Source organism: Ailuropoda melanoleuca, chromosome 2, assembly GCF_002007445.2.
Source record: "Ailuropoda melanoleuca isolate Jingjing chromosome 2, ASM200744v2, whole genome shotgun sequence".
In the NCBI taxonomy this organism is placed as follows: domain Eukaryota; kingdom Metazoa; phylum Chordata; class Mammalia; order Carnivora; family Ursidae; genus Ailuropoda; species Ailuropoda melanoleuca.
The window spans coordinates 188,771,204-188,785,992 of record NC_048219.1 but is presented as its reverse complement, the minus strand read 5'-3'; the positions used below and the strand labels follow the sequence as shown (position 1 = coordinate 188,785,992).

The 14,789-nt window shown below is 36.9% G+C and overlaps 1 protein-coding gene across 5 annotated transcripts in view; it reads left to right on the top strand.

Moving 5' to 3' along the window:
- The window catches only part of SPHKAP (SPHK1 interactor, AKAP domain containing), a 162,612-nt gene that overhangs the window by 15,479 nt on the left and 132,344 nt on the right, over positions 1-14,789 (top strand). For 4 of the 5 annotated variants that reach the window (XR_004623653.1, XM_034655306.1, XM_034655305.1 and 1 more), the window contains exon 2: positions 8,344-8,422. The exons of the other annotated variant lie outside the window; for it this stretch is intronic. Coding sequence is in view for 3 of the 4 variants with exons in the window: in XM_034655306.1 (XP_034511197.1) it covers positions 8,344-8,422 (79 nt within the window). In the remaining variant the exon portion in view is untranslated. The remainder of the gene's footprint in view (positions 1-8,343; positions 8,423-14,789) is intronic. 5 annotated transcript variants of the gene reach the window in all.

Genomic DNA, 14,789 nt, shown 5'->3' with positions numbered 1-14,789 from the left:
GGAATGTCTTTGTTAAGGACCTGGAGATAGGCTCTTAAACACCATAGGAGATAGCGCTCAGATCTCCCAGTTTCTGCAGGAGGGAAAGAGCCTAGCTTCCCTTTGCTCTAAGTTATAAAACTGTCTCCTGCCATGAAGATATGGGAAAGTTTACTTTTCCTTTGGTAAGACCAATTAACACCACCACCACCTTTGCTCTTAAAAACTCTTACTCTTTGTTTGAAGGGAGTTGAATTTAGACTACATTCTTGTCTCTCTCTCTCCTTTTGCAGTAGCCCTGAATTAAGTCTTCCTTATCTGCTTAACTTTGGTACAATTTTTGCTTTGACATCATGTTTAGGAACCTAGACTATGTCTAAGCTGGTTAGTAGGACAGCAGTGAAAGAGCTCAAACCTGGGAGTCCTGCATCCTAGACTAGAATTCTGATTCCACTCCTTCACAAGGCAGTTAGTGGACAATTTTACAATAAATGGGAAGTTGTTCAAATGGGTAATCAACACTGAACATCAGAACTGATTAAATTCACTAGATGATTGCTGGATTTTCCCTGTTGCTTGGCTTTAGTGCAAAGTCATGGATGAAATGAACCTGGGAGTGTGGTGTCCATTCTGCTGCATTATTCCTGACTTTTTGCAAGCATATCAGTCATAATTAGCTTCACTAAACTTGGCATGCTGTTTTGTCCCTGACATTTCCACCTCAGTCTTGTGCATCCTGAAGTAGGTGAATATCTACAGTTTAATGAATAGCAAAATTATTTAAACTTTGGTTCCTTGTTTTTCTTGGTAACTTTACTTTCAAGAATCATAATTATTCAACCTAAACAGAAAAACTACCGTGCTTCTGTGGCCACCCAAATAATCCGTGAAAAATAATTCCCTAGGTGTTTATTTTTAAGACTCTCCAAAGAAGGCCTTCCTAGCAATTATAAAGCAGTCCAACTCTTCCAAATTCCAGTGGTCTCTGTGGGCTCTTCCTGCCCTTAAGAACATGTACTGCTCCCTTTCTTCTGTTGCCTTTCCTCCAAAATAATGCCTCCTTTACTCCCATATTAATAGGCCAAAGTAATAGAAACACCTGCAAGGAGGCAAATAGACTTAATTCCTCTGAAAGTAATTTCTATAAAAAACAAATAAAAAGGGGAATAACAGGTGTTCCATTGCTAATTATCCAGCTGCTTCATTCTATTTTCGTCGAGTCCTGCTTTCTTTGATCCTGTGAGTGGAGAACTCTGAAATATTCAGATGCATATTTAATCTTTCAGATAATTTGGATATTTCATTTCCATGGTACTCAATATATAACTCTTTGGGAACATTTAATTTACTCTGGATGCTGTGTAGACAGTGCTGTGTAATGGGAAAAATCTCAAGACATGGAATTGGAAGACCTGGGTGTAAGACGTTCTTCGACGTACTGTGCGATTTTGGCCAAATTAGTTAACTACCCTGAATTTGTATATTAATATTTCTTGACCCAATTGTCATTACTTGTGTGCAGAGAAAACTAAGCAACCTATGTGAAAATACTCACTTCGTAAGAGTAATATTCAAGTATTATTTTCCTTAATGTTTTACATATTCTACTTTTTATATTGTTTTTTTATTTCTTTCCTTCAATGCAACATAAATGACATGAAGGCAGGGCTTTTTGTTTTATTCCCTGCAGTGTCTCGAGTACTTCATACAATGCTTGGTACTCAGTAGCTATTTGTTGAAGGAAATTAAAAAAAAAAAAAAAAGAATTTCTTAACCTAAGATTTCTGCTTAGTTTTATGATTGCTTAGAAAGGCTTATGTTCCATTCTGCCTTTTCTGCTTACAAAGTGGCTATTAGAACTTAACTCATTGTTAGAAAGGAATCTTATTTTGATTGAGCATTTCAGGAAAAATTGAATGCTTGTGTGTTTCTAGAAGATCTTGCCTAAGAAAATGAGAGGCTCAGAGGTAAATCTGAATCAGTGGCCAAAAGGCTTGGGATATATAAAACTGACTATTTATTGATGTTAGCCCTTACATTTGTAATTTTTTTGGAGGGGTAAACTTCATTCATCTACAGTGGAAAAGAATTGAGCCATTGAGGCAACCTTACAGTACACATCAACAACACTGATATAAGTAAAGCTTCCTTGTGGTTGCTGTTTCACGATCAGGATGTAGCTACATTTGAGACATGCACATAAGATTCTCTGAGAAATCATAATGTGGACATTGTGACAGTGTGCATAAATATAGTAATCTTATCTCGAAATAGGTGTCGAAGGGGAATGAAAAACTCTTGTTCTCTTAGTTGGCATATTTTAGCTTAAATCTTTCACAAGGGAAGACCTTTCTAACTGGGATGATCTCCTATCTAGGACACATTCATTTCACTTTGCTAAGAAGCAGTCTAATAAGTTGGATGGTCTGTTGCATTTTCTCCCTGAGCTACAATTAACAGCAGCTCCTAAACTTTGAGCCTTTGTGTTCCCTCTTTGCCTGTGCCACATAGGTGTTCGATTGCCTGTTTCCAACTATAATTTGGTATTAAATATTAAATTACAGGATTTGTCTCAGAAATATGTTTATTGTACTTTGAACACTTTGGAAATAAGACAGTGAATGTTTCAAGGCACCAAGCAGCCTGGAAGTCTCTTTATATAATCTCCCTAGCTGGATTTGCTCACTGCTTTCAGTTCACTTTTCTCAGTGTCATCTAATGAGGCTACAGCATCAACCTGCTGTGACAATGGTTATATTGTCCTAATAATGATGAAACACATTCTCCCGCTCAGCCTCAGTAAAATTCCGTGCTCCGTGTCCTGTAGAAAGGATGAAATGTGATTTCCAAGAACAAGTCAAGGTGTCTTGAATCATGGCTATTTGGGAATCTATGGAGTTATACAATCTGAAATGCATATTTATGTGCACTTTATAGTCTTTTTATTGAGTGACCTTTTAGGTTGCTATGATTCATATGTGATGTAACACTTGAGGTTCTCATTAGTAATAGTCGCATATAGATTCTAACTATTTAATAATCTGTGTTCTGATTGCTCTATTCTCATGTCTGCCTTTAGAAAACAAAGGATTCTTACCCTTGTCAAATTTTATCTCAGAAATAGGTACCACTGAATGAGAGACAAGATTATTCATTGTTAACCTTCCAACAGAGATGCTGGTCCCAACTCTAGACCTTGATTTCTCCTCCCAAAAGCAGAAGGATTGGGCAAAATTAGCTTTAAAGATGAAATAAGAAAATCGTGCCAGTTAAACTTCAATAATTGAGATTAACTCAGGTGAAAAAAAACAGTTGAACAGTTTGATAATGCCTCATGGTATCTGGTAGAGGCATTTGTGATTAGAAATATGATTTACACAAAAAAGGAAGAATGTTGCTATACCACTAAAAAAATGCTTTCTTAGATGGGTTAAATAATAAACCTTATAAATGGAGAGTTGGCTTAAAAATAATTTATCTATAAATTGTGCAAAGATATAATTTAGCCAGTAATATCAATTATTCCAATTTATGAAGGGTTGCCCAAATTAAAATTTCATTATTTTTAACTAAAATTTTCCTCTCAAATATAAAAACTTAGAGGAATCTCTAAGCTCCTTTGGTTCACATACTTTTCTCATGAAGTGGAAAGTCCAGATGTATTTTTCTCTTGCAAGCTCGATGTTTTCAAGCATTATAGCTTAGGACTTAATATGATGATTTGCATTTTGTCTGTCTTTTAGTTCATTCACTTATTTTTTTTTTAAGATTTTTAAAATTTATTTATGTGACAGAGAGACAGCCAGTGAGAGAGGGAACACAGGAGGGGAGTGGGAGAGGAAGAAGCAGGCTCCCAGCAGAGGAGCCCGATGTGGGACTCGATGCCGGAACGCAGGGATCACGCCCTGAGCCGAAGGCAGACGCTTAACGACTGTGCTACCCAGGCGCCCCTCATTCACTTATTTTTTTTAGTTGAGTGAACTCAAGAGAAAAGAGAAAGTAGATGTTTGATTCTCTCCTTCTCATTCTAAAACCTGATCATTTTAAAGTCGCTTTTTAAAAAATTAAACCAGAGTGGAGTCATAGAAAAATTGATCATTCTACCTGTCTCTCTAACGTATTGGATTTTGCTACTCAACTTCCATTAGGGTAAAAAATGCCTTATGGAGAAAGCAATTTAGATCTGGCAGGGAGGTAGCCTGCATCTTATCTGAATTCTGTATGTGAGCCACTTACCTAAGCTTTTTCTACAAAATGAAATCTATAAACACAACAATGACGTATAGTTATAATGAATTCATAACACAAAAATGTAAGACACACTGGTTGTCAATAAATTCAGATATTGTGTTTTCTATGCCTTGGCATTTTGATATATTGTGTAGACGTAAACTTGCTTTAAAGTATGTCTGCTTTTCAAGAAAAAGATTGTGTGCTATATTTACCTATATATGAAGACCATATTTTTCAAACTTTTCAATACTTACCCTGCCAAGTATGTGTTTTTGAAGTACAGTTCTGTAAATGATTTGAAATCAGGTCCATCTTGAAAAATGTAATTCACTTTAGCTATATATTAATCTTCATAAAAAATGAAGATGGTTTTATTTAACTTCTAAGGAGTGACATATAATAAGCATTATTATCATTGTTGTTTCTGTTTTTGCTATAGTGTGCTGCTATTGCATGAAATGTCTGAATGACTAGATATCTTTAGGTCACTTAATTATCTACTTCCTTCTCCATCCCACTGCTTCTAATTTTTCATCAAAAGATTTTCAAGAAATGGGTCAATCATTTTTAACCCGCATTTTTCTTATCTTTGGAACCTGTTGGTACTATTTTCCTCTCTCTGTGTGTCCTTCCCCGCACCATCACATAACTTTGAAAGGCCTATGAGTTTTAATTCCAGGAATATAACAAAGTTATTCATCAATCCCCTTGCTGAAAATGACTGAATTTATAATAAAACATTTTAAAATATACTAAAAGAATTGAAGGGTTGATATGATAATAAGAAATTATTAGCTAAATATCAATAGGGCATCAAAGAAAAACAAAATCTTAAAAGTAGCTAGAAAAAAGACACATTACCTTTAAAAACTAACAGATTGACAGCTGATATCACAAAAACAACAATGGGAATCCAAAGGTAATGAGGAGAGATCTTCACAGTACGAAGGAAATAATTGCCAGTTTATAATTCTATGCTTTTTTTGGTTGCAAGAATAAATAAAGATATTTTCTCACAGATAAAAACTGGGAGTGTTACTAAAGAAAATTATAAACGATTTTAAACATATCAGTGGTTACATTAAAAGTAAATGGACTAAATGCTCCAGAGAAAATGCACAGATGATCATTTGGATTTTGCAAAATCAAAGAAAATAACACATATTTAAAACATAAAATACTAAAAAGACGGAAAAAAATAAACAATTCAATAGCTAACCAAAGAGAACTGATGTTGCTTTATCAGACAAAATAACCTTTAAAACAGAAGGGCGTTGCTAGAAGTTAAGTATGTCACTACATGATGAAAAGGGTTGAATAATCAGCAAGGCATAATTACATTTTAAGTTTGTATTCATATAAAAAGGTATCCTTAAAATTAAAACAAAAAATGGACAGAAATATAAAAAGAATTTATCCAAAAAATATCAGTATGAACTTAGAAGATTTATTATAACCGACTTAATGTACATGCCTAGAGTATGATAACCCAAACCTGCAGATGACATATAACATTTACAGATATTGGCCACATAACTGCATTATAAAGCAACTCTTAGTACTGAAGGTCAGTGATATGCACACCATGGTATGAGTAAAATGCAATTCTACTATAAGTCAGTAATGAAAAGATAAATTGAAATTTTCCATATAAATAGAAATAAAATCAACAAACTTATAATGAAAATTAGAAAGTCTTTGAATTGAAGGATAATGAACATACCACATTTTGAACTTGTGGAATGCAGGTAAAGACATCATAAGAGAAAAATTTATGTCCTTAAAGACATACATTAAAAAAAGGAAAGCCTAAAGATGATAGTGAATAATGATCTCCTGAGATTTTAAAAAGAAGCAACAAAATAACCTCAAAGAAAGTAAATAATAATGAGATTAGAAATTATATGATTGAAAGTAAACATAGACTGTAAAGGAGAGACAAATCAAAAGATGGTTCTTTGGGGCATCTGGGTGGCACAGCAGTTAAGCGTCTGCCTTTGGCTCAGGGCGTGATCTCAGTGTTATGGGATCGAGCCCCACATCAGGCTCCTCCACTATGACTTGTGTTCCCTCTCTCGCTGGCTGTCTCTATCTCTGTAGAATAAATAAATAAAATCTTTAAAAAAAAAAAAAAGAAAGAAAAGATGGTTCTTTGAAAAGGCAAAAATCCCTGACACATTTAATTTAAAAAGGCAATAGGTGAAGCACAAAAAAAGCAATGTAAGAATGACAAAAAAAAAACACAAAAAAACATTATTATAGATACTATAAACAAAATTATAGTAATAGTATAAAACATCATGTCAGTATATATATGTGCACACACAACTTGGATTAAAAGGGCAATTTTAAATAAAAATAGTCACCAAAGTAACTGAAGAAGAAATAGGAACCATGATATACATTAGAAATACTGATTCCGTAGTTAAAACCCTGCCAACAGGAGAGCTCCACTCCCAGACAGCTTCACTGGAATAGTTAATTCCTGTAGCACCAGAACCCTTACAGCAAATAGAAGAAGAAAAATACCCTAAATCTCTTCTATGAAGCTGGCATAACCTTGATACCAATCTGACAAGGGAAGAAAGGAAATACAGTCAATCTCATTCACCATCACAGAGGGAAAAAAAGTTCCCAACAAAAATCTTAGCAAGCTAGGTTCCACAACATATAAAAAGGATAATACATTTGTCATCAAATTGAGTTGATCTCAGGAATTCAAGACTGATTTAATATTATAAATCAATTATAATTCATCAAATTAACAATCTAAAGGAAGAGAGCAATGTGGTTATAAATGTGAAAAGACATTTGGTAAAACGCAACATCCTTTTATGATTAATAGGATAAAGACTCTAGAAAAATATAAATAGACAAGAACTTCCTTAGTAAAAACCTACACATAATACACAGTGGTGTAACTTTAAGGATTTTTGCATTGCACTATTCAACATTTCACTGAAGAGCCTAGCCAACACAGAAAGACAGTAATGAGAAACAAAAAATAAAAGGCATGGCAAAGAGGAAACCAAAAGTCTTGGTGTCCGCAGTTTGTTTGATCGTGTGTGCAGAAAACACAAAATATCTGCAGATAAATTATTAGAATTAATAAATGAGTTTAACATGTTTGCTGAGTATAAATCAAAGCACACACATAAAGTACATTTTTTCATATGAACCACAACAAAGAGTGAAATTTAAAAAGGAAATTTATATGCTATAAATAAAAATGAATTTTTTAGGACTAAGTCTAAAGAAAGCAGACAGGACTTTTCCGGAGAAAATTATAGCCCTTAGTGAATGGCATAGACTGGAGGTCTTATATGAACACAGACGGTGCTGTACCCCAGGCCCCCACACCAGGAATGTCCTGCTTTCAGAGCTCTGATATTTTACTACCTTGGTCTTCTCTGGCGTCTTTATCTGCACAATAAATTCTAATCATGTACCGCTAAGAGATGCAAAGATAGTTTCATTGTCTCCTTATTCACCTTTGCTCTTATAAATAAAATCGATAAGATATAGATATAGTACTGTTTTTTAATAGTTAATAGTGACTTTCTAGCTTTTGAGATTTGAGGTAATACACTGTTGATTTGAATTTTTTTAAAAAAGGACGAGATCATACCTACAGGTAAGCATTGTATAGGAACTTGATTACAAGGCATTCAATTTCCATAAAAATCTGGTGCCCTGCTCTTCTCTTAATAGTAATCTTAATATTAAACGATTAAACTTTAGCACAAAATACTCCTCAACTATAGATACCCACAAACTAGGTTAGAAGGATCTGAAATTCTTACCTACAAGATGTGGATTACCTTTCGATGCATCAAAGATGTGAAGCCCAATCACACATCCAGCCCGTTACCCAAAACAGAGGCTATCTGAAAATATGCTTGCAATCTTAAAACACTTTTCTGAGGTTTTCTGTTTGGTTTTTAATTGTTACAACCTCATCATCTAGCTATTTTTATCCTCTTTAAGGACAGCCTGCTTGACTGTGCCTTTCTCCTTGAATGACACTAAAACTTCTGTTTCTTTTTTCCCCATCCTGCTCCTCTCCTGCCTCCTCTCCAAATCTGCTGGTGTTTGTAATTCCTTTATTGGGGGTGTGGTCCTCTCCATCAGCCATGTGGGTAGTTGAACCAAACTCACCTACCAGCCTCTCTGCTGCCTTGTCCACCAGGAGACACTCCCAGGAATCCAGGTGGGTTGTGGGGTCCAGGGGATGTATGCAGCCAAGTCATAACCAGACCCTCCTCTTTCATTCCATTATCCCATGGGCCCCCGGGGTTCCCAACTCTCAGATTTTGACCCTGACTGCAGGCTTTCCGGTTTGCAACACTATTTCTGTCAAGCTCCAAACTGCAGTGCATGTTATCTTTTTCTTATGATCAAATTTTACCCACTCTGTGTCCCATCCTTTTGGAGTCCTGCTACCTTTTTTCATTTAAATTGACTCTAAGGCATTTGCAGGACTCCAGCATCAAGATTTGCTAGGTGGCAGAAATTTTTAGTTAGATGGGGCTTTCCTTATCCCTGAAATCACAAAAGGGGGTTGTTTTTTTATTCCATGTTCATGGAGAACTGGAGCTGGCCGTACGTTTGGCTGAAGCCCGTCTCTTTCCTTGGGACTAGGCATCCAGCCTGGGGCAGCAGCCAGAGACATCCCGTCTTGCGAACCCTCACCCCTTGTCTCCAGTCCTCTTCTCTGGGCCCACAGGTCCCCATAAAATGGGAACATCCAAAAGAAAAACAGTTCTTAAGAAAGTTAGTGTGTGGCAAAAGCAAGTGGTGCTATGTGAAGACAGCCAGGCACCTGGGAAAGAGCACAGACCCGGGGTCTAGTTCATCTAGGTTTGCGTCTCGAATTGTGCCACTTAATTAACTGTGTGACTCCGAGCAAATTCTAAGCCTCTGAGTCTTAGTCTTATGAAGATAATAGGCTAATAGCCCCTCCCCTATCCGGATGCTGTGAGGCTATGAAGTGACAAAGATAAAGGTCCTGTCATAAAGACTGGGGTAGAGTGAATGTCAGTCAAGTGTCCCTGTTTCTATTGGCTGCAATTTTCTCCCGTCAATAGCAGCAAACCATGAAAAGTAACTATTATTGGTCCCATTTGACAGATGAAGAAACTGAGCCTCAGGGAGATTAAGTAACTTTCCTAAGGTCAAATTAGTAAGAGTGGCATTTGGGACCCAAATTCAGGTCTTCTGACTTCCACCATGCGCTCAAATTTTCACTAGATCACATGACATAAGAGATTTTTCAGTTTTGGCATGTTTATATTAACTGCATAATCTGGCATATTTTTTTAATGCTTGGATGTTGTCACATCTCTTCATTTATTGTGGTGCTCTCAAATATTGCAATTATAATTTATATGAACTTCATCTTGACAAAAACCATGACATTTCCTTTCTGGTTTATATGGATTATTTCTAGTTGATAGTTTCACTAACATTTGTATTTCACGATTGTAGACCATCACAGACAAAAGCACGGAGTGAGAACTGAGACCTGTCTTTACTTTTATCTGCAAAGACAGACCGCTAAGATTTTAAGTGGTGCCGTTTCCTGACCCTCCCGTGTTTTCTGATCACTGACTGTCAGGTGTTGTGCTGAGCATTTTGTGAGGTTCAGTAGTGAGTTAGATGTTCTTTCTCACTTTCAAGAACTAAATAACAAATTTGGAAAGAAACTAGCAATTTTAATTGAACCTGAGCTAGACTGTAGAACCCCTCTTCATTCAGTATATAATACAGATGTGCCTTAAAATGGAAAGTGATACATTTTGAATTGATAGGTGAAGAATTGTTTCCTGATTTGTGATTTCTACAGGTATCTCGTATCATGAAAAACCAACAAAGATCTCTGCATTTGTGGAGTTTATAGCCTGTGACGGGGTGAGGTGGCAGGGAGGAGAGACATAAAACAAATAATAAACAGTGAATAAATACATTCTNAAATGGAAAGTGATACATTTTGAATTGATAGGTGAAGAATTGTTTCCTGATTTGTGATTTCTACAGGTATCTAGGTATCTCGTATCATGAAAAACCAACAAAGATCTCTGCATTTGTGGAGTTTATAGCCTGTGACAGGATGAGGTGGCAGGGAGGAGAGACATAAAACAAATAATAAACAGTGAATAAATACATTCCGTGGACTATTAGAAGATGATACTGATACTGAGAAAAACAGAGCAGGATAGGAGAGCTCGGGAGCCAGGGATAGGGAGGTCTGGTCAGGGGAAGCCGCAACCAGAAGAGACCTTTGAGGAAGACCTGAAAGAGGGATAAAGTGAAGTGTGCAAATCTCCAGGAAAAGAACATTCCAGGCTAGGGAAGGCACTAAGACAGCAGCACAAGTGAAGGGAGACAGGGAGAGTGTAGAGGACATGAGGTCCCAGAGGGGACAGGGAGTCCAGGCATTAGGGCCCTTTAGTCCATGGCAATGACTTACCGCTTTCCTGGAAGTGAACTGCATTCGTACTGCAAAGTTTTGAGCATAGAAATGACCTTGAATAGCATTTTGTGTTCAACTGTTTTCATTTAACAGAGCAACATTTTCCTGCACTATTTTTCTTGAGGGGGGGAAGGGAGAAGAGACATGATCTTAATATCTGCATACTAAATCCATCAGTGTATTTATTGGTGAATATATTATTTATTTTCAGCTTTCTCTATTAATAATATTGAGTTGAATATCTCAGTACATACTTTATCTTGCTATCTGTGCTCTAGAATAGATTGCTATAATGGGCATTCCTGGGTGACAGGTGTGCATGGATAAAAATCTTGAAAAGCATGTGCGAATTGTTTTCCTTAACAGTCATCCAATTATATACTCCCAGAAGCAACGTGCATTATATCACACATTTTTTTAAGATATTATTTTTATGATGGGGCTCCTAGGTGGCTTAGTCGTTGGGCCTCTGCCTTTGGCTCAGGACGTGATCCCAGTGTTCTGGGATCAAGCCCCACATCGGGCTCCTCCGCTGAAAGCCTGCTTCTTCCTCTCTCACTCCCCCTGCTTGTGTTCCCTCTCTCACTGGCTGTCTCTCTCTCTGTCAAATAAATAAATAAAATCTTAAAAAAAAAAAGATATTATTTATCTGAGAGAAAGAGAGCACAGGGGAAGAGGGGCAGGGATGGAGGGAGAGGGAGAAACAGACTCTCTGCTGGACAGGGAGCCTGACATGTGGTTTGCTGGCTTGCAGCGGGGCTCAATCCCAGGACCCCAAAATCATGACTTGACCCAAAGGCAGATGCTTAACTGACTGCACCACCCAGACACCCCTTCATATAACTGAATTTAAATATAAATATCCAGGGGCGCCTGGGTGGCACAATCGGTTAAGTGTTCGCCTTTGGCTCAGGTCATGATCCCGGGATCCTGGGATAGAGTTCCATGTCAGGCTCCCTGCTCAGTACAGAGTTTGCTTCTTGTTCTTTCTCTGCCCTCCCCTGCTCCTGCTCGCTCTCTTGTTCTCTCTCGCCGTCTCAAATTAAAAAAAAAAAAATGTATCTATCTATCTATCTATCTATCTATCTATCTATCTATCTATCTCCAGCATGCGTGGTTGAATCCAGATCCCACCCCTCTAGTAATGGTTCTTTAATTCCGTTTCATGATGTGATGTTTGTGATAACTGAGGCAGGGCTCCTTGGAAGCCTAACTCCCAGTATCTTGAGAAAAAAGATTTTCCCAAGCAAATGAAGCAGGCAAACAGAAACACAGAGGGAAAATATAAAAATACCTTAGAAAAATTACTCTTATGCATTTATTAAGGTAATCTTATTAAATTTTTTTTCAACTAAAGTAGCATTTTGGCAATACAGCTACTTTTCCCTAGAAACACTTTCAAATCAGATTTTCACCAATGTCTGATTAGTCTTTTGTAAGCTTTGTGACTTTGCTTCAATTTTCTGGATATTTTCCCATATTGGTAGATACAAAACTGTGCCTGAATGGGTCACATCTTTGTACAGTTTTAGACTAATTGAATGAATTCTGTGTTTTCTTGGATTTAAAAAAGCCTTAATTATTCTTCATTTTATAATTTTGTGAAAATAATCAAGAGTCAGCATAAGTATGAAAATCTTTACTGTATATATTTTCAAAACCCAGGTATGAGAACAGAAAAGAGAAATGTCACTGTAAGAAGTATTTATGCATTTATGCAAAAGGTCTGCATATGTTATATTTAATTTAATATCAAAAATGTACTGAGGGGTGTCTGGATGGTGCAGTTGGTTGAACCTCTGATTCTAGTTTCAGCTCAGGTCGTGATCTCAGGGTTGTGAGATTGAGCCCTGCATCAGGCTCCATGCTCAGTGGGGAGTTTGCTTAAGACTCTTTCCCTCTCCCTCTGCCCCTCCCTGCTGTGCTCATTCTCTCTCTCTCAAATAAATAAATAAATATTTTTTAAAAAGTACTGAAAATCCAACGGGGAAACTCATAAGAATAAATTAGCTGACAGAGTTTAATGTGATATCATTTCTCAATCTAATATTGAGTGCTCACCCTATGCCAACATTACATTACTGGTTTACAAGAATAACCCTATTTTTAAAATATATCGTATTTATTTATTTGACAGAGAGAGAGACAGCCAGCGAGAGAGGGAACACAAGCAGGAGGAGTGGGAGAGGAAGAAGCAGGCTCCCAGTAGAACAGGGAGCCTGATGTGGGGCTTGATCCCAGGACCCTGGGATCAGGCCCTGGGCTGAAGGTAGACGCTTAATGACTGAGCCACCCAGGCTCCCCAAGAATAACCCTATTTAACCACCAGAACAGTTTTGTGACAAAGCTTCTATTATTCTCTACATTTTTACAGATGAGGAAACCAAGGCTTAGAAAGGTTTCAGTAACAGGTCCAATTCTTTTCTCTTTTCTTTCTTTTTATTTTTTTAGAGAGGTAGCAGGTGTGTGGGAGGGGCAGAGAGAATCTTAAGCAGGCTCTATGCCCAGAGCGGAGCCTGACACAGGCCTCTATGTCACAATCCTGTGATCATGATCTGAGCTGAAATCAAGAGTCAGACACTCAACTGACAGCCATCCAGGCACCCCTCCAATTCCATCCAGGTAATAAGTGGTAGAGTGGAAACCTGAATCCGGGTTTCTCAAATGCCAAAGCATTGGGTTGTGGTTGCATTAGAACTCATTTGGATGTCATGGTCATAGAAGCAAAGGATTAGATGAAATATGAGAGATTACAGTGGAAAAGGACATGACAGAGTACTAAGAGAAGCAGGTGAAATCCCAGATCAATTATTTACAAGTAATATAACCTTGGATTCTATTATGTTAGCCTCTAATCCTTGATTTCTCATCTATAAAAGGGGTATAATTAAAAGACTCAGTAAAATATTTCTTAGAGCTCTAAGCACCCACTATTCATTAAATGATAATAATTGTTGTTAAAAGTAACATAGAGAAGATTTTATACAGCACTTGGCCAGGTGATTTGGTGGAAGAACAGAAATCCTTGGTTGCTGAGAAGGTTACTGTAATGTATTCTGAATGTATCTGAAAAGTCTAGATGCAGCAGAATGCAATGACATACATAAAGTGTTTTGACCATGGAAACAAATAGACACTTAAGACTTTTTTTAGAAACAAATCACGTAGGGATAAATACTTCAATAGGAAGCATCTAATAGTCTTTGTGGATAAATACTTATTCATGAGACACTAACTTAGCAACAGCGATGTGTACTTTTTGCCTTACATTAAAATAGTCTTTTTGCAAACACCATTTGCAGGATGTTTCTCTTGCAAAATTTCCCTACAGCCCTCATTAATAAAAAGAAAAAAGGAAGCTAAGCTATCATGCTGTTTTGCCTGATCCTCTTTTCTGAACAAGAAGATATAGTTTTAAAATGATTTCTTGGGGTCTTGGTGGAACTTGAGATTGTGAAACAACTTTTTAAGGTCCAAAGCTAAAAAACTCCATAGTAGTGATTAAATTCATGAGGACATTACTTGCTATCACCCTTTTTCTTAGAGATAATATATGGATTTGCAAAGCACAGCATCTGACATTTAGGATATTGTTCAATACATTTATTTTCATATATATACCAGTAACACTGTATTCAACAGTCTACGCCTTTTCTTATATAAAGAAGTCGACTGTCTTTTCTATCGTAATCTACTTATTTTTGCACAGTTTATGTTTCACTGGGTATATCTGATAGATTTGAGAGTTGCCTGAATGAAAAGTCTCTATTGAGTAATTTTCAATTTAATTTCTCAGGACGAAAGATTTCAGCCCAACTAATACTGAAAATAGAGAAATCACTAGCCGTTGGTGTACAAATTGTATTCCAAATGAATTAACTATGCTAAAATCATGTGTCTTTTTTGTTTAGTTTTTAAAAAGATTTTATTTATTTATTTGAGAGAAAATGTGTGCACAGGTGTGACTGTGGGAGAGAGAGAGAGAGTGAGTGTGAGCATAAGCAGGGGAGAGACAGACTCCCCGCTGAGCAGGGAGCCCAACACTGGGCTTGATCTCAACCAGGACTCTGGGATCATGACCTGAGCCAAAGGCAGACACTTAACC